At 41.8% G+C, this 20,161-nt stretch overlaps 1 protein-coding gene across 1 annotated transcript in view; it reads left to right on the forward strand.

The window, feature by feature from the left end:
- The window catches only part of DRP2 (dystrophin related protein 2), an 86,752-nt gene extending 67,724 nt beyond the window's left edge, over nucleotides 1-19,028 (forward strand). Inside the window, exons 16-25 of the mRNA XM_053657529.1 lie at nucleotides 2,067-2,227; nucleotides 2,564-2,730; nucleotides 4,731-4,842; nucleotides 6,085-6,221; nucleotides 6,526-6,591; nucleotides 6,843-6,908; nucleotides 7,762-7,905; nucleotides 13,066-13,303; nucleotides 14,420-14,540; nucleotides 14,854-19,028. Coding sequence (XP_053513504.1) covers nucleotides 2,067-2,227; nucleotides 2,564-2,730; nucleotides 4,731-4,842; nucleotides 6,085-6,221; nucleotides 6,526-6,591; nucleotides 6,843-6,908; nucleotides 7,762-7,905; nucleotides 13,066-13,303; nucleotides 14,420-14,540; nucleotides 14,854-14,978 — 1,337 coding nt within the window. The 3' untranslated portion in view covers nucleotides 14,979-19,028. The remainder of the gene's footprint in view (nucleotides 1-2,066; nucleotides 2,228-2,563; nucleotides 2,731-4,730; nucleotides 4,843-6,084; nucleotides 6,222-6,525; nucleotides 6,592-6,842; nucleotides 6,909-7,761; nucleotides 7,906-13,065; nucleotides 13,304-14,419; nucleotides 14,541-14,853) is intronic.
- The last annotated feature ends 1,133 nt before the right edge of the window (nucleotides 19,029-20,161 follow it).

A 20,161-nucleotide genomic window follows, 5' to 3' on the forward strand; every position in this document is an offset into this window, starting at 1 on the left:
TGCATTAGCATCCTGGGGTACCCAGAGTCCAGACTTTCTCATTCTATTTCCTTATGGCCTATCAGACCTAACCTTCTCCAGGGAGCTCAAGCCATGTCACATTTTCTACTGGAGACTTCCCATGTGATTACATGGGTAATGTGCAATAATCCCCATCACTGGAAGATGGGCAGTATGTAATTCTGTAGTTTTCAACATCTCTGGTGCATGGTGCCTATGCTTTCCCCTCCATCCTACATTTTTTGTACACCATTTTGTACTTTTCTACAGTAGTATCCTTAGTTGTTAAGTGCTTCCTGTGTGTTAATCACTGTGCTAAATGTGGTGAGTACTAGGTTCAATCAGACATAGTCCATGTCTCAAGTGGTTTAAAGTCCAGAGGAGGAGACAGAAGTACACAGAAAACAGTTTTTATAAAGTGTTAATTAGACTAATTAGAATGGCCAATGATATGTGCTATAGTCAGATCACAGAAGAGAAATGACAGTGGTCTGTCTGGGAAAACTTTACAGGGAAGGAAACATATCAAAGCATGTTCATAGCTATGTTGTTATTTACAAGGTTTGTCCAGAAAAAGTACAGCCATTGTTAATATAACAAGAACAGTTTGTGCAACATAGATGCAACCTGGCAGCCAAGGAGAGTGGACTAGAATGCACATGCTTGAACAATGACAACTTCACTGTACTAGTCAGTGGGGGTGGTAGATGCCATTGAGTGAGCATGTGTACTGTGTGGTCATTACATTCAAAATGACTAAACAAGTAGAGCAATGAATCTGAGTTAAATTTTGCATGCAGCTTGAACATTCCTATGAGGAAACTATTCAGATGATTCGGAAAGCTGCAGCTGTGGGCAATTGGTGATTGGCAGCTTCATCACAACAATGTGCCCATTCATGCATCCTTTCTCATGCAGTTTTTTGGTGAGACACCAAATCACCCAAGTGACGCAGCCCCCCTACAGCCCAGATTTGGTGCCCTGTGACTTCTGGTTTTTCCCAAAACTAAAATTACCTTTGAAAGGGAAGAGATTTCGACCATTGATGAGATTCAGGAAAATATGACAGGGCAGCTGATGGCAATTGGGAGAACTGTGTAAGGTCCCAAGGTGCCTACTTTGAAGGGGACTGAGGCATCATTGTCCTGTGTACAATGTTTCTTGTATCTTGTATCTTCTTCAATAAGTGTCTCTACTTTTCATATTACATGGCTGGATACCTTCTGGACAGACCTCATATTTCTGTCAACATTCCTTTGACATGGGGTGGACAATGATTATTTATCTTCAATTTACAAGTAAGGAAACTACAGCATAGAGAGGTTCATGACTTACATAAGGTTCTACAAGCTAGTCAGTAATGGATCCACTACTAAAACCCAGGCCCTCTGTCTTCCATATTTGTGTGTTTTCTGAGCCTTAGGTGAGGTATAAAGCACTCAGACAATAATCTCTGGAAAAGGTTTTCTAAGGTAGGAGTGTGGTGGGAGAGTTCCCACGAGGGCAGATATAGCCCATATTCAAATATAAGTAAGTACCACAGCCTATTTCACAATCACTTAGAGATAATTCTTAGATGATCAGATGCTTTTAATTATCTTCTCTTTTTTGGGCTATATGTGTCAGTTTATCTTTCCATTTGTGTGCATAATTGATAAAATACTATGGCATAAGATAGGAAGTGATAAGGCAGACTAACTGTGGCTCATATTCAGTTAACCCTAAATCTCACACCATTCATCTTCTTCTTGAGAATCTATTTTCCCAACAGTGTTTGGCCCTGCTCTCACATGCAGTTTTCTCTCTGTCTTCCTCTCTCTACCCTCTCTTTTTGATGTTCTCTCTCCCATGTTTGTCTCACTTTTTCTCTCTGAACTTAGAGAATGCTCTTTTTAGAATTCTTGGGCTTCTAGAAGGTCAGGGATTGTCCTATAGGTATTCCAGTTTCAAAAGTCATTAGCTAAATCTATGTGGTCTTTCCCTGTCTTCTTTTTTTGTTCTTTTTCCCTGTACCATTCTCTGGCCATTCCTGCATCGGGGTTGGTCATGACTTATGGTGGGGCCAGCAGACCTCTTCAGCCAAGTAGCCAACTCAGGCAGCCAGTGTGACCAGCGCCACCTTGGTGTCCTGCTTCATGAGGCCATTCAGGTGCCCCGTCAGCTGGGGGAAGTGGCAGCCTTTGGGGGCAGCAATGTGGAGCCCAGTGTCCGTAGTTGCTTCCGTTTTGTGAGTATGGACCTGGGTAGGGCAGAAGGGAGGGATAATGGGAAGAAGAGTGGGAAGAAGGGAGGGAGAACTAAGAGCTAGGCTTTTGATCTGAACTACACACATGTAAGGGAGTTTGATGAATGGAAGAACAAGGCAAAGGGTTCTCTGGGTTTTTAGAGTCAGAGTCCAACAGGGAGGGTGCCAACTCTATTAGGATAGGACAGAAGGTAGAGACCTCTGGAGACTAGACCAACTGAGGTCTTGCCAGTTCTCCTGCTCTTTCTGAGAGCTGTCATTCTGAGGACAAGATACTTTGGGCCTCAGCCATTGCTGTTGGGCTTCTTGTTTCCCTAGAGCACTGGGAAGCCAGTCATTGAAGCTTCGCAGTTTTTGGAATGGGTCAACTTGGAGCCCCAATCCATGGTGTGGCTAGCTGTTCTGCATCGGGTCACCATTGCTGAGCAAGTGAAGCATCAGACCAAGTGCTCTATCTGTAGGCAGTGTCCCATCAAGGGCTTCAGGTAGGTAAAACAATACCTGATGGAATGATAATAATTGTAAATGGGCCACATTGCAAATAAATCATATATCACAAAAATGTATTACATAATTACATAAGTACTGCTAATCTGTTGTATGTTTTACATATTGTAATTCTATTGCAGAATGTTTAACTTTTTAAACAATCTTGAATATTTTCTTTTGTTTAGTTGTATTATGAAATATTCCAGACTTACAAAAATGTATACAGAAGCCAAACATGGTAGGTGAGGGAACAGCACAGAAGTGGAAGCAATTTGCTCATGGCTTCCCAGGGACTATTAAGTAGAACCCAGAAGGCCCAGCATACTGACATAAGAACATCTATACCAAATGGCATGCTTGCAAATGCTTCACAACTGACTCTCTATAAAGCAAGAAAAAATCCTAATTTGTAGCATTTGCTAATTTCCATGATGTAAATGCTCCCACTGTAACCAATGTCTGGCTACCCACAGAAGGTTGGGAAGAGATGTGCAGTTGCACACTATTTATAGTACTTCTGCCATGCACATTAAATAGATGAAACAAGTTTTGAATATTTATTACTCCTGTTTTTAATATAATTTACTTAATTGTGAGCTTAGGTAATTTATTTTAAAAATAATGGCTGTGACCTGGCTGTTGCGGCTCAGTGGATTGACCTATGGACCAAAAGGTTGCTGATTCAATTCCAAGCCTGGTACATGCCTGCACTGCAGGCCAGGTCCCCAATTGGGGGTGCGAGAGAGGCAACGATTGATGGTTCTCTCTCACATCATGTTTCTCTCCCTCTTTCTCCCTCCTTTCTCCTCTCTCTAAAAATAAATAAATAAATAAATAGTCTTTAATGGTAATTTAAAAAGTGGACACAAGAGACCCTTTTAAAAATAAAAAATAAAATAAAATAATGACTATATTTAACAACCAGGTTGGAAAATCCCTGAAATTTTAACAATTGGTTCTTATGAGATGTTTTGAGCCAGCTTCAGCAGCCCACAGTATGTACCCACCATCAAGCTTAAGAAGTAAAATGTTATTACAGGACATTCAAAGTTCCACTGATTACATTCCCATCCTTCCCCCACAAGGTAATCACTATCCTGAAATTGGCTTTCATAATACAATGTTCATTTTTTTTTTTTACTTTTTAAAGCACTAACACACACTTTCTTCACAGCTACCCTGCTTTTTATAAGGAAATGAGGCAGAGGTGGAATGTGACTTGCCCAAGTTCACATAGATGGTTAGTGCAGATCCAGGACCAGATCCTCTGACTTCTTTAAGTCTAGGCATTTCACCATTCTATATGTTACTAGGTCTGAGCAGCTCAGCCAGGCTTGGGAACAGGATCAGAGGGCTAGTCTATATTGGATAATAATAGAGTTCTTATTTTAAAACTTTTGAAAATAACTTTTAGCCCACTTTTCCAGGGCTGGTAGGATAAGTGGCCCTTTGTATTGGAAGAGTAAGTTCTCCAACATAGGTACTGGTACCTGTAAGACTGAACTCTTTGGAGCCATCCTTGCTTAGAAAGCTATTTGCACCCTGGCTGGTGTAGCTCAGTGGATTAAGTGCAGGCCTACAAACCAAACAACTGCAGTTCAGTTCCCACTCAGGGCACATGCCTGGGTTGCAGACCAGTTCCTAGCAGGCAACACATGAGAGGCAACCATACATTGATATTTCTCCCCCTCCTCTCTCCTTCCCTTCCCCTTTAAAGATAAATAAGTAAAATCTTTAAAAAAAAGAAAGCTATTTGCTATTGTAAGCGATTTATACCTGCACCCCTTCCTTTCCATACTTCATGAAGATTTATGTTCACTAGAATAAGACTAATCATTTAGTAAAAACTCAGCTAGTGCTGTATGTAGGAGGTTGAACATATTATGGCTCCATGTTCCACCCCCTTCTAGTGTTTATCTATATTTGTATATGAAGGGAATAGCAAGTGACTGTGGTCCATTGGATCCTCTGTCTTAATACCTCTCCTCTCCTCAAGGTACCGGAGTCTCAAACAATTTAACGTGGACATCTGTCAGACCTGCTTCTTGACAGGCAGGGCCAGCAAAGGCAACAAGCTGCACTACCCCATCATGGAGTATTACACCCCGGTATGGAGCCTCTGGGCCAAGTAGGAGGGGGAGACAGCTCTCAGGTTCTGGGCCCTTGATCTACTTGCGCAAGCACTGAATAAATGTATTTTGTTCTCCTGGAGAGAATTTTTCCAACAGTCCTGATGATTCATTGGTTTGAGGGATTCAGGCCTCTCTGTTCTTACAGCAGAGCTTCTTCCTTACCAGGGCCACAACTGGCTATAGAAGCCCAGGACCACTCTCAGCCATTTAAAATCCACTCACTATTTTACTGCCAACAGAAGTTTCAGGAAAAAATAGAGTAAGACAGTTTCAGGCAATGAGCCTTCTGTTGCTCCTTCATTTTTCACACTTAGTTTCCTATATTGCTCCTATCGTTGGTCTTTACCTGCTATGTTGTCATTGTTTCCATCTCTTCTAATCAATACCAAAGTTTTTCCTCAAGTTAATTAATCTCTTGGGAGAAATGGTGTATGCCCTTTACCTGGGTCCCTAATTCCACTTGGTTTTCATTGGAAACCGTGCCCTTCATAGCCACCTGAGTCCAAATTGGTCAGCATCCCTGAACTCCAGCCACAGAATTTCTCCACAGCTACAGACTTGGCTGCCTGAACTAACTCTGCTCCTTCAACTCCTTTATCTCATTCTGTCCCATAGATATTCCCAAAGCCCAAAGCATATACAATTTTCTGCACTGCTTTCTCCCACCCTACCTTCTCATCTTTCAACCTGTTTCCCCACAATCAGTCACTCCAAGTTGTCATTCTCTTCTCCAAATTCTGATGGTACAGAAACATATACAACCTAGTGGGAGGAGAGATGTTGCCTTTTATTTTTCTTTCATTATCATTTTAAAGTAACTTATAAAAATCATACAAGGAAAACTGGCTCAAGATGGTAGACTGATAATCCTCTTCCTCCTGCTATGTCCCTATAATTTATGTAAATGATATATTTTTAAATGAACAAGTATATACTCATTATAGAAGATCCAAATTATATGGAGGTGTTTAAAGTGTAAAATGAAAGTCCTCCCCTCTCCTCAACCTGGTCTCCCCCACTCTGGTCCAACCTCTCAGAGGCAATCAGTGTTCCCACCTTGGGATGTGTCCTTTTGGACCTTTTTCCAGGAGTGGAGTGTGGTAGGCATGAACAAGACTGGAAGACCAGTCACATTTCCTGCTCTCGAGGAGCAGCCACACCTACGTCATCATACCCCAAAGCCTTTAAAGTGAGTTCTTCTACCCTGTTTCTCCTCAGACCACATCCAGTGAGAACATGAGGGACTTTGCCACAACCTTAAAGAACAAGTTTCGCTCAAAGCATTATTTCAGCAAACACCCTCAGCGAGGTTATCTGCCCGTGCAATCAGTGCTGGAGGCTGATTACAATGAGACGTGAGTACCAGTGGCTGGACGGGGCTGTGAGAAACCTTGCTAAGCCTGAGTATGTGAAGGGACTGAGTGCCATGTGGGCTTGGAAATGTTCCAGGGAAAACCCAACTAGTAACAGGGCAGTTCAACTTGGGCCTGACTAGGAATTCGGCCTCACCACTAGACCCTGTGTATTCAGTCTCTGTATCCTGTTCCCATCAGCTCTTGCTCATCTCACTAAGTTTGGAAGGGGGATGGTAGTAGTGAAGAAACAGGCTGCCTTGCTACCCAGTCTTTGGTCCTCTGAGTTATTGCTGCTTTCTTCTAGGCTGGCTTCTTCCCCGAGGTTACCACATGCTGACACACACTCCCGCATTGAGCATTTCGCCAGCAGGTACCACCAGGTTTGGGGGAGAGGAATTGTAAGGAGTCTCATGGGGAAGGGGTTTACAGTTGGGGCAAAGAGAAAGGCGTCAGGCCAGGGGGACATGCACAGTGGGGTATGTGGCAGCCACCAAGGCCCAACATTTAGGTATGGTTGGGGCAGCCCCTAAAACTGATGATTCTATTGTGGAATTAGAGTCCTTGAGATGAAAACAAGCCCCCATCCTGTTTTCCCCTCTGTCCCTGCTCTTTTTTTCCTAGGCTTGCTGAGATGGAAAGTCAAAATTGCTCCTTCTTTAATGACAGCCTGTCCCCAGATGACAGCATGTGAGTTTTCACAGCTGCTTCTTTTACACAAATAGCTAGCTCTCTTTAGGATTCTTCTGCATTATTCGTTTGGGAAGGGTATATCCTTAAGGGGAGAAGGGCTTGATGATTACGGTCTTTGATGCCCTAAGGAAAAAAAGTCTGCTTTCTGGGTATAGTATTTAGTAAGAGAAACTGTCTGCTCTCTATCAACTGAGTAGGGGAAATGATCTACCACATCCCTGCCATCTGCCTAGGTTCATTTCTACTGCAAGATCCTATTTTTCTATGCTAAGCTTCGAGGGAAGAAGAATATGCTCTCATCTAATTTTGCAGAAATGAACCATTATTTTATGCTCATGATGCCAAAGCTAGTGCCACAGCAACCCTAAGGAGACACCAGGAACTTGACTGAAGTATGTCCAGAGAGATTCTCTGGTGTTATAGTCCCCAGAATGGGCCCTTCATCTCTAGGAAGGTACCTAGCCTGCTCAGAAGGCCTAGAAGCTTCAAGTTACATGGATAAGTCAGGCCTTGATTGTGATTCTAGTAGGCAGTGATCCTTCTGGGGGTGGGGAAAGGAAGGGTAGGCAAAGTGAAGGAATAGCACAAAATTGGGATTGTTCCCCAGGGGGCTTTAAGTAGAACCCAGAAGCCCCAGAATACTGAAAACCTGTCTCCTAGTGCACCCAAACATTACCTCTGTGAATATTTCCACCCATTGTAAGCCTCTTTTCCCTCTCTACAAGACTTAGCAGTTAATCTTCCACCATGCATCTCTTAAGGCCTGAGCTGGGAACTGAGAACACATGCCCTGAACTCTTTCTAGGCTCAGTGACTGGCCATATCCTTTCCTCTTCCCATACCCATGCAGAGATGAGGACCAGTATCTGCTGCAGCACTCCAGCCCCATTACAGACCGGGAGGCAGGCTTTGGACAGCAGGCTTCATGCAACATGGCCACAGAAAGCAAGGGGAAGCTGGAGAAGATCCTGGCCCACTTAGAGGATGAGAACCGGTGGGTGTGGTGATGGCACAGATCCATGTGGGTTCTGTAGTCAGACAACTGAATTCAAGTGCTGGCAATTCCACATCCTAGCTATGTGGCCTCAAACAAATTAGATTCTGTGATTTTTTACTCCCTCATTTGTAAAATGGGGGTGATAGTAATAGTACCTCCCTCCTATGCACACTTGGGAAGATTATATGAAGAGGCATTTGATGTATAGCCAGTGCCTGGCTAAAAGAAACTATTCAGTAATTCAGTAAGTGCTAGTGATTCTAGTAATTAGTTGAATCCCTTTAACTCAACCCAAATATTTTCAAGTACCCACTAGATGCAAGCAGAAAGAATACAAACCCAGATAATACAGAAGAGTATATATGTCTCTTTCCTGAAAAAATTTTCAAGGTTGGTATGGAAAATATACTTAGCACTTAGTGAAAATAATAAAAGAAGAGGAAGGTGACACTGCAGAGCACATTTGAGGACTGGAAGAAGGAAAGTGAAGAAGCATTGATGGCAGCCGGGGCCTGAGGAGGGCCTAAGCCACTTTCAGGGCATGCAGTAGAATCCATAGTATCCCTCAGAATGGTGCTTCTCAAAGAGTAGTGAGCATACATGTCACTTGGAAAGCTTGGTAAGATGCAGATTTTGATTCACAGGCCTGAGTTGGGGCCCGAGTTCCTGAATTTCTAACTAGCTCCCAGGGAGCTCCTAGCTCCAAGCTCCCAATGCTCATGCCTTTGGCCCAAAGACTATACTTGAAGTTACAAGTCCTTAGAACAGATCAGTCTGTGAAGTGTCTGTTACTGGTTCAAAATAAGATAAATATAGAAATAGAGAGTAAACTTATAGAAACTCTTATGGCAATTTGACATTACCATGACATCCTAGCAGATAATTAGTGGACTTGTCTCCATTGAATTGGGTATATACCAACTTGACAGTTGCTGAACTTGTGTGGCAAGTCATGTGTGTGTGAGTTGTGTACTAGTTCAAACTATATTGGTCCACAGTGGATTGAAAAATCTCTCTGATATTTTACTATGGATAGTTTTCTTTAATTTAAATTTGTTTCAATTATAGTTCACAAAATATTATATTAGTTTATGTATACAACAGTGATTAGACATTTATGTAACTTACAAAGTGATGACCCCAATAAGTCTTTCCTATAGAGAGTCTGAGCAGCTGTCTGTAGGCAGTCCCTGGGAAACAATGGGAGAGACTAATTCTGTTGCAGAAATAAAGAGGGGGAAGAGAGAGAGAAAGAGAGTGAGCAGAAAAAAGTAATATCTCCCAAAGTAGACTCTTTGGAATCTGTTTTCTTGAACTCAACATGGGTGTTCCAAGTGTGCTGAAGAGAAGGGTAGTTGACAGAGGAGGCAAGATGGATGATATTTTGTTTATGTTATGTCTTCTAAAAATCTAAAAATGGAGCAGATGAGTTAGTGACCATAATGCTTCATTAATGTTTTTGCCATTCAACCAAAAATATGGCTAGAGTAGGGATGAGGATAGAACCAAGGTATAGCTCACACCTAGATAAGAGGGGTCATTTGATTAATTGAATTGATATATACCAAACCTTTCACACCAAAGAAACAAAATACACATTCTTTTCAAATGCACATGGAACATTTTCAAAGATTAGACCACATGATAGGACACAAAACAAGCCTGAACAAATTCAAAAACATTGAAAACATAACAAGTATTTTCTCAGATCACAAAGGCTTGAAACTAGAAATGAACCTGAAGTAAAAACTCAAAAAAAAATCAAATTCATGGATACTGAATAACATGTTATTAAACAATGAGTGGGTTACCAATGAGATCAAGTATCAAAGAAATCAAAAAGTATCTGGAAACATGAAAATAAACACACAACAGCCTAAAACCTATGGGACACGGTGGAAGGCAATCCTGAAAGGGAAGTTCATAGAGATACAGGCCTACCTAAAAAAGATAGAAAATTTTCAAATAAACAACCTAAACTTACACCAACAAAAAATTGGAATAACAAGAACAAATGAAGCCCAGAGCGAGTGGAAGGAAGGAAATATTTAAAATCAGAGCAGAATTAAATGATGTAGAGACTAAAAGAACAATTCAAAGAATCAGTAAATCCAGGAGGTGGTTCTTTGAAGACAAACAAAATCGACAAGCCTTTAACCAGATTCATCAAGAAAAAAAGAGAGAGGAACCAAATAAATAAAATCAGAAATGAAAGATACAATGCAACTGGTATCACAGAAATACAAAGGACTATAAGAAATTACTATGAAAAACTATATGCCAAGAAATTTGAAAACCTACGTGAAAGGGCAAATTTCTAGAAACATATAATCTTCCAAAACTGAGTCAAGAAGAAGAAGAAAGCCTTAAAAGACTGAAAACAGCTAGGGAAATTGAAGCAGTAATCAAAAACTCCTGGTACACGAAAGCACTGGGCCAGATGATTTCACAGGAGAATTTTACAAAACATTAAAGGAAGAGCTAACCCCTATCCTTCTCAGACTATTGCAAAAAATCTAAGAAGAGGGAAGACTTGCAAAAAAATTTTTATGAGGCCAGTATCACTCTAATCCCCAAACCAGATAAAGACACAACAAAGAAGGAAAACTACAGGTTAATATCACTCATGAATGTAGACACTAAAATTCTCAACAAAATACATTAAACCACATTCGGCAATACATTAAAAAGATAATACACCATGATCAAATGGGATTCATCCCAGGGATGCAAGGATGGTACAATATTTACAAATCAATAAGGGTAATACATCACATAAACAAAATGAAAGACAAAGATCACATGATTTATCAATAGATGCTGAAAAAAGTATTTCATAAAGTATAGCATTTGTGTATGATAAAAACACTCAGTAAAGTGGGAATAGAGGGAGTATACCTCAAATAATAAGGGCCATATACAAGAAACTTATAGCCAACATCATACTCAATGGGCAAAAACTAAAAGCTTTCCCACCAAGATCAGGAACAAGACAAGGATGTCCGCTCTCACCACTTCTATTCAACATAGTATTAGAAGTCCTAGCCACAGTGATCAGACAAGAAAAAGAAATAAAAGACATCCAAATTGAAAAGGATGAAGTAAAACTGTCATTGTTTGTAGATGACATGATAGTATACATAGAAAAGCCTATGGAATCCACCAAAAAATCACTTGACATAAGTGAATTTGGGAAAACAGCAGCATACAAAGTCAGTATTCAAAAATGGAAGGCATTTTTGTACACCAACAATGAAATATCAGAAACATAAATTATGGAAAAAAATTTCATTTGCTATAGCAACAAGAAAAATAAAGTATGTAGGGATAAACCTAACCAAGGAGGTAGAAGACCTATACTTGGAAAACTATACAACACTGAAGAAAGAAATTAAGGAAGATACAAATAAATGGAAGCATACACCATGCTCATGGGTTGGAAAAATTAAGATCATCAAAGTGTCCATATTATCCAAAGCAATTTATAGAGTCAACACCATCACTATTTAAATATCAATGACATAGTTCACAGGTATAAAACAAATAATTACATGGAGCCATAAAAGACCCCACATAGCCTTAACAATTTTGAGAAAGAAGAACAAAGTAGAAGAGATCACAATACCTGATATCAAACTTTATTATAAGGTCATTGTAATCAAAACAGTCTGGTGCTGGCATAAGATCAGACATATAGACTAATGGAACAGAACAGAATGCCCCAAAATAAACCAAAGTCTCTATGGTCAATTAATATTTGACAAAGGGGAAAGAATAATAAAATGAAGTAAAAAGAGCCTCTTCACAAATGGTGTTGGGAGAGCTGGACAGCTATGTGCACAAAAATGAAATTCAAGCATCAATGTACAACATACACCAAAATAAATTCAAGGTGGATAAAAGACTTAAATATAAGGTGCAACACCATAAACATCCTAGAAGAAAATAGAGGCAGAAAAATTTCAGGTATCCCATGCAGCAATATTTTCACCAATATGTCCCCTAGAGCAAGAGATATAAAGGAAAGAATAAACAAATGGGACTTTATCAAATTACTTCTGCACTGCTAAAGAAAACATCAGCAAAATGAAAAGGGAACCAACCATATGAGAAAATATATTTGCCAATGATACCTCAGACAAGGGTTTATCTTCAAAACATATAAAGAACTCACATGACTCCACACAAGAAAGGCAAACAATCCAATTAAAAATTGGTCAAAGGACCTGAACAGACATTTCTCCAAGGAGGACATGCAGAGGGCCCATAGACATATTAAAAGATGCTCAATATCACTAGCCATCAGAGAGATGCAAATTAAAACCACAATGAAATACCAGGTCACACCTGTCAGAATGGCCATCATAAACAAGTCAACAAACAGATGATCGTGACATTGTGGAGAAAGGGACCCCTAGTGCACTGTTGGTGGGAATGCAGACTGGTATAGCCACTGTGGGAAACAGTATGGAATTTCCTCAAAAACATAAAGATGGAACTGCCTTTTGACCCAGCAGTTCGACTTCTGGGATTATATCCTAAGAATCCTGAAACACTAATTCAAAAGAACCTGTGCACCCCAGTGTTCATAGCAGCATAATTTACATAGCCAAGTCCTGGAAACAGCCTAAGTGCCCATCAGTAAATGAGTGGATCAAAAACCTGTGGTATATTTACAATTTACACAATGGAACACTACACAGGAGAAAGAAAGGAGCTCCTATCCTTCATGACAGCATGGATGGAACTGAAGAGCATTATGCTAAGTGAAACAAGCCAGGCAGTGAAAGACAACCACCATATGATCTCACCTATAAGTGGAACCTAGTCAAGAAAACAAACAAGCAAGCAAAATATAACCAGAGACATTGAAATTAAGAACAAACTGACAGTGTACAAAGGGGAGGGGGGATAGGGATAACTGGTAAAATAAGGGGAATGTTCAAGTTAAGGAACAGGTATAAAGGACCCATGGACAAGGACAATGGGGAGAGGATTGGGTGTGGGAAATGGGGTGGACAGGGCAGGGGAGAGTAATGGGGGAAAATTGTGACAACTGTAATTGGAAAACAATAGACTTTTTTAAGGGGTAATTTGGGACCCGGACAGTCAACCCTTCACTGGGGCCATAGGTCTTGGCTTCTTTGTCATTGGCAGGATTCTCCAGGGAGAGCTGAGGCGCCTGAAGTGGCAGCATGAGGAGGCTGCTGAGGCACCCACGTTGACTGAAGGCATTGCTGAAGGAGCACAGGACCACCGCAATGAGGAGCTTCTGGCTGAGGCCCGGATCCTTCGGCAGCACAAGAGCCGCCTAGAGACACGCATGCAGATCCTTGAAGACCACAACAAGCAACTAGAGTCTCAGCTGCAGCGCTTAAGGGAACTGCTCCTGCAGGTGAGGCTGAAGCCAGGAGAAACACCAGAGCAGCCCCTACCGGGGCTATAGGTGGGGAGCTGAGGAGTGTGACAGTGGGGAGGAAACAAAGAGCTCCTTAGCCATGACCATTAGATGACTTTCTGAAGAGAACTGGACTGATAATTGGGGAAGGTGAAGAAGGAAAGGCCTAGTGTATCTCATTTCTTGGCCAATTCCCTTCTATCTAGCTTTCACTCCACCCTTGTTGGTTACTCTCAGGGCCTGGGGCAGAGGAAGGACCCCTGAGAACTCACTTTCCTATAACCCATTTGAACCCAGTATTGAAAGAACAAAGTTCAAAAAATCATTTATCCAAAACATTGATTTTGCTGGAAAAAAGCAAGTTTGGACATGCTTAGCAAAAGAAAGATTTTTGCCGTGATGGGAACACTTGTTAATTTTTGTCTCTTTCTTCGAGAGGTAGTGTATATGATATAGTGTAGGTCTGGAACCAGACTGCTATGCATTTGAATGTGGCTCTGCCATTTATTTGCTGTAGTGTTAGCAAAGTTACTTAGTTTTACTAAGCCCCAGTACTACCCCTCATCTATCAAACAGTGATATAATATATAAACGTCATAGAATTTGGTGAACATAAAATAATACATTTAAAGAATTCAGCACAATGGAATATAGTAAACACTTGATAAATGTTACCTATTGTTATTATACATACCAAGTGATACCACCTCCTACATCTTCCCCAGATCATCCAAGGGATGGCCTCTAGATGCCCAGAGGTCTCTAACATGATATGTTATGAACTGAAGATTAGGTGTGCAACTCTACATTTCTACAGAGAATTGGGTTTTAAACAGCTTACTTGTAGCTGAAATGACAGCAAGAGACCTTGAGTTGCAATACCATTCTTATGAGAACTGGGAGACTTTGACACATGTCAAAGAAGGAAGGTAATTGCTAATCAAATATTTTAAGAAGTTTCATCAAACAGGAGGCCACTGTTTTGGCACCTCCAAAGTTTTCCAAGGACAAAAAGATGGGCACAAGGTCTCTAAGGCTCCTTCTAAGTTCAGAAGTCTGTCAAATAAGGTCAGGAAGGCAAAGCAATTTAAGTCATGCATTACCTCTTGTTAGCCACCCACCGAATCAGATGGCAATGGCTCTGCAGGCTCGTCCCTAGCTTCCTCTCCACTGCAGTCAGAAAGCAGTCACCCCCAGGAGAAGGAACAGATCACTCCAAACACTGAGGCTGCAGGTGAGTTACACCAGCCCTTTCCAGCTCCTTCCTCCATGCTTTGTCCTACCCCAGAGATCCTTCCTAAGGTTCTGCTATGGCTGGGTCTGGTTTCTCCTCATGGCATAACATCAGGAATGATTGGCTTACTGACTGATTCATTTGTTTGTCTATTCTACACATGTATATTGAGCACCTCCCATGTATTATACATTGTGCCCGGAAGACACATATGCTGTGGGTGTGCCCATCAGTTGGTGGTGCCCTATCTCAACCCCTTGATTACATTAGGGAATCTCTAGCTCCCTTTCAAAATTTCTATTTTCTAACACAGATGGTGTGGGTTCAAAGACCCAAGATGTCAGCCTGTGCTTGGAGGACATTATGAAGAAACTTCGTCATGCTTTCCCCAGTATGCGAAGCTCTGATGTGACTGCTAACACCCTGCTGGCCTCTTGATGGAGCCAGATCCCCATCTTATAGACCATAGTCCTCTCCTAGTTCTGTTAAAGCCTTCCCTCAACCTTCACCCAAACTTTCCAGTCCCCATTGACCCTACATTTCTCAGCCAGAATTATTTGGGCTCTGGGCAGCAGCAGGGATCTGGTAGTATGTGAGGTGGGTTTGTAAGGGTCGGGGAGGGAAGAGGCATGATTCCTCTGACTCTAAAAATTTCCTCTTTAAATCCTCAAGTTTGAGTCTTGTTCCTTAAGTACACTCCTGTTGTAGCTGAAGCAAATAGCACTTGGAGGACACTCAGATGGGAATCAAAGAAGCTGCTTTGCAAAGCAAACCAGTGCTTGCTGTTGCCTTTCCTTCTCTGTGGAAATATGGAGATTGGGAAGCCTAATGACCCCCAGGTTCTAGCATTGTGAACTCACAGGGGTTAGCTCTACTCTCTGGCCCAAATCAGGGAGGTAAAAGGGTATCCTCGAGACACCCTCTCTCCATCAAAATGACCCTGAAAAATCTGGGCAGCATGTGTTATATTACTTCAGCTTAGAGGCGTATCTCTAGCCACCCTGATACTACTTAGATATTGTTTTCTTCTCAAATATATTCAGTTCCTCTGCCTCAGTCCCTGGCAGACCTTCCTCAAGGGGGGAACTGTTCATTTTGGTTCCCACTTCTACCTTACATTTGGAAACATTAAAGAATTACTTATGAGCTTAGGGTTTGTTTGTTTTTTTTAACTCCTGAGCCTTCTCTACCCTAAGGGCCTCATCATCCTGAGAGACCAGCTGAGTGGCTCTGGACATCCAACTGAAGCCCCCTTGGCTCTTCCAAGTCTGCCCTCACAGCCCTTGGGGAGGGGCAGCAGCTTACTTAGTAAAAGGAACTTGCTCTCCCTGGAAGAGAAAGGAGAGGCAACCCACTAGCCTGGAGGAGTGTGGCTGCCCAACACCCTTGCTTCTTTTAGGCTGAATTGGAGGAGGTGGCTGGTTTTCCCCAGCTAATCCTAAGACAGATACAATAGGCCACCCTGAATAGTAGCCTATTCATAGGATCCATTGGCTACTTTCCATACAGGCAAGAGCATGGCCTTCCTTTGCAGAAAACTATTCTTTCTAACTCTGGAAGGTGAACCCAAACCTCCAACTAAATAGTTCTTCCTAGGCAACATATACCGGGATTCCTTTATCTGAAAACAGTTTAGGGTAGATAGTGAGGAGAGGTGGAAGTGGGCTTGGGAACTTTGAACAGAGTCAGAGCCTACTTACTTAAGCAGCTTTCTTTCAAAAGGAGCTTTATAAGCTAGAACCCTGAAATTGACTTCATTTGCTTAAGTTTATATGCATACATATCTATCTTACATACCTACTGTACATCAGTATACCCCTGGTCTCACACATTAAATTCTAATACCTCTTGAAATATTAATGTTCTGCCTTGCTCTTTGTTAGCCCAAGCCTCTGGTTGAACAGATAGATACATTCTGCCTGCTCCCCTATGATGTATCTCCATTCATTGTTGGAGTGTGTTATCTTCAAAACCAAAGCAACAGAAGCCTGCAGTCACAGAGGAATCTAACAGGAAGAGTCACTCTCTTCTCTTTACTCATTCCAGTTCGTGCTCCCTTGAGACCTGTGACTTGGAGGAATTTTCCCAGGGTCCTCTGAACAATGAATGGGTCAGGTACCAAAATAGAGCAAATCCAAGCTTAACTACCCCATGCAGAGAAGTAACAAACAGGCTTTTATTAGCCTTCATCAGGCTAAGACACAGACTACATCTTCTATCCCTTTCTAGTTCTTAAGTCTGGCTCGAGGCCTTAAAGAAAGCTATGGTTGCCACTGAAGTCAAGAGGGTGTGAGATGCTTGGGGTGTTATGTTACAACCAAGCAATGGGCCAGTGGGTAAAACTGCTGGAAAGCTAGATTTATCTGCTGTAGGGGAGGGAGGGCAGCAGCTTGTGTCCAAAAGCCTAGCATTTAGAATCACCAGGGGACATTAAGGCAGAAGCCCAGAGTGCCAGATATCACCACAACATCTGCTTTACTGTTCATAAGGTCTCTGTGCAGAAAGACTTGGGTATCTGGATGTATTATGAGCACGTGGTAGGTGGGCATCAAACACAGAGCCTGAGCATCTGTCCATGAGTGAGGGAAGCTATATTTGTAGGGGTATAGATTGTGAGTAGGAATGGGATAGAAGAAATTTGCTATTAAACAGAGATCTCAAGGTCTTTGAGGCTTATGGTTGCTTAATCCTTAGGAGTGCAGAAGTTATGAAATAATCTTTTACCAGGGAAGTCCTGGAAAATCCTTTATGTAACCCGCACTTCCCTTGAGATCTAGGGTTGCTGAGGGCCTGTGGCAACCACAGTGGGCCAGGCATGATAGGGAAGTTGTAGATCTTGTTATGTAGGATTTGTGTTGTTACATGGATTGAAGCAGCAGGTCAAGAGTTGAATTTTCACTACCAGGATCACTGACACTTTGTGGTCCTGTGTTTACCTTAAAGCCAGAGGTGAGTATAGGCATACCTTGTTTTATTGCACTTTGCTTTGTTGCACTTCACAGATGCTGCTTTTTTGTTTTTCACAAGTTGAAGGCAAGACCCTCCACCAGTAAAACGATTATAACCTATTTTACTGTGAAGCTTATTTATTGTGGTGGTCTGGAACTGAATCTGAAATATCTCCATGGTATGCCTCTTTATCACTCAAGGCTCTGGTGATGGTCACTGCATTATGTACAAACATTATGCCCACAGTGAGGTAAATGGATCCATGGGCACTGTAAATCCAAATTAGGGTGGGATTTACTGAGATTGTTATATGTCATTAGGCATCTGTCATGTATGTGTCTCCTAAAGGAATTGTGTGTGATGCTGTGTAGTGTATGTCCTTGTACTGAAAGTGTGGTGAAGGGAGTTACTGGGTAGGTAGCCAGAGGAAAATCTCTGACTTGATGGGTTAGTATCTGTGATAAGGAATGTGCCTGCCGGGGTTGTTGTCAAATAGTATCAATGAACAGTTAGGACTGATAGGTGATTTATTCTTGACAGAATCTGATAGAAGCCAAGAAGCCATTTTGAGGGTGCCTCTGCCTGTAGTGAGAGCATAGTGGAATCATGTTGACTAGAAAATTGTTAGGCAAGGGTGACTGGCTGGAGGGCATCAGGCTGTTTGTTGTTTGGTTCCCTAGAGAGGGCCCTACCCAGGAGGACATGTGCCCTTCCCTCCAGAATGGAAATGCTGAAATCAAGGCTCTCAAGTGCCCATTTTCTTCAAGGTCCCAAGTTTGGAAATATTTTCTTGCAGAGAAACCTGTTTGAGCTTCTTTGCTCCAGGAACTGGGCTTGTATATTGCAGTAATGAGAAATCCTGAGGCCAGACAGAGGCCTCCAGATTCATTTAAAGGAATAGTCTACTGCCTGAGGTGTGTGTTTGGGACCTGAGCTCCATATCCAGCTTCAGGCTAGAGAGTTGCTTCAGCACACATTCTCAATGGTAGACTTATGGCCTCTGAAACCATTTCAGGTCAAGAATCCCATCAAAGTTTCTTTGACATAGGTGACAGATAACCAAGAACATTAAAAGACAAACAGTCCTGGGAGAGAAATGGGCCCTTGCCCTAGGGCTGTGGAGACTTAGCTGCTCAGCAGGACACCTCTATTTCTAGGCCTCCTTGTCAATAACTGTCTCTGGGAATAAAGGAATACTTCAATTCCTTCTTACTTTTTTAACACCCATGGCTGTGGGAGAGGGAAAGGCTCAAGGCCAGGGCTCAGGCCCCAGCTACATCTCCTCCCATAATTGATGCATTTGTGGGAGGAGGTGTGGCGTGCTGAATGTCCTTGCTGTCCCCAGGGCAGTATTGAAGCTGGACTGAAGCCCACTATGCTGTTTGCTGGCTGCAAGAACTAGACATGAGGATAAGAGTTAGGGAAGGAATTTGAGGGAGGTTGCAAGGGTAGCTAGCACATTAGTCTAGAAAAGTTTGGGATGAAGGAACAGGACTGGAAACAAATTGGTTAACATTGATTGCCACTCACTGTGGTGCTTTTCCCCTTTCCCTTGAATTCTTCTTTGAAAAGAATAAATTTGTATTTGTTTACTTTGGTTTCTCTGGTTATATATACTGTTTGACTCTGTTATTGCACATCTTTTCCTTATTTGTGTGTGGGAAGAAATAGTGGGCCAAGAGGCCACAGGAACAATGGAAAACATGTGCTACCAGATGAGTCCAACACCTACTGGACCAAAAAACACCCCTACTAGGTACACCCACCATAGTTACTTGGAGTGGTTGCTTCTCAAGGCCCTATGAATTACCCCCTCAAAGAATGAGCACTTATGGTAATGGTTCCTGAATACCATCCTCATTGATCTGAGGAATTTTTTTGCCACCTGAAATAATATTCAAAGAAGGACAATGCAGTAAGTTTCCATAAAGTTACCTTTATTCAATTTCAAGGTCAAAGGTCTATCCTGTAGAAAACACACTTATATATACATATGTACAGTCTATCCAGAAAGTATCCATTCATGTAATATGAAAAATAGAGATAATATACAAGATATGAGAAACATTGTAAATAGGACAGTAACACCTCAGTTCTCTTCAAAGTAGATACCTTGGGACCTCATACATTTCTCCCAATTGCCATCAGCTGCCCCATCATATTTTCCTAAATCTCATAGACATTCTGAAATCTCCTTCCTTTCAAAGCTTGATTTTAGTTTTGGGAAAAGCCAGATGTAGGGCACCAAATCTGGGTTTTAGGGGGGCTGAGTCACCTGGGTGATTTTGATGTTTCACCAAAAAACTGCACAAGATGAGATGCATAAGTAGGTGCATTGTTGCGATGAAGCTGCCAGTCACCAGTTTCCCGTAGCTGTGGCCTTCTGAATTATTCAAATAGTTTTCACAAAAGAATATTCAAACTTCATGCAAAATTTGATGCAGATCCATTGCTTTGCTTGTTCAGTCATTTTGAATGTGATGGCCACACAATATATATGCTTATTCAATGGCATCTACCACCCCCACTGACTAGTACAGTGAAGTCATCATTGTTCACACACACACATTCCAGTCCACTGTCCTTGGCTGCCAGGGTACATCGATGTTGTGCAAACTGTTCTTATTATGTTAACAGTAGCTTGACTTTTCCCAGACAGATCTTGTATATCC

Source organism: Artibeus jamaicensis, unplaced genomic scaffold (assembly GCF_021234435.1).
Source record: "Artibeus jamaicensis isolate MK-2021 breed Jamaican fruit bat unplaced genomic scaffold, CSHL_Jam_final scaffold_461, whole genome shotgun sequence".
Classification (NCBI taxonomy): Eukaryota; Metazoa; Chordata; class Mammalia; order Chiroptera; family Phyllostomidae; genus Artibeus; species Artibeus jamaicensis.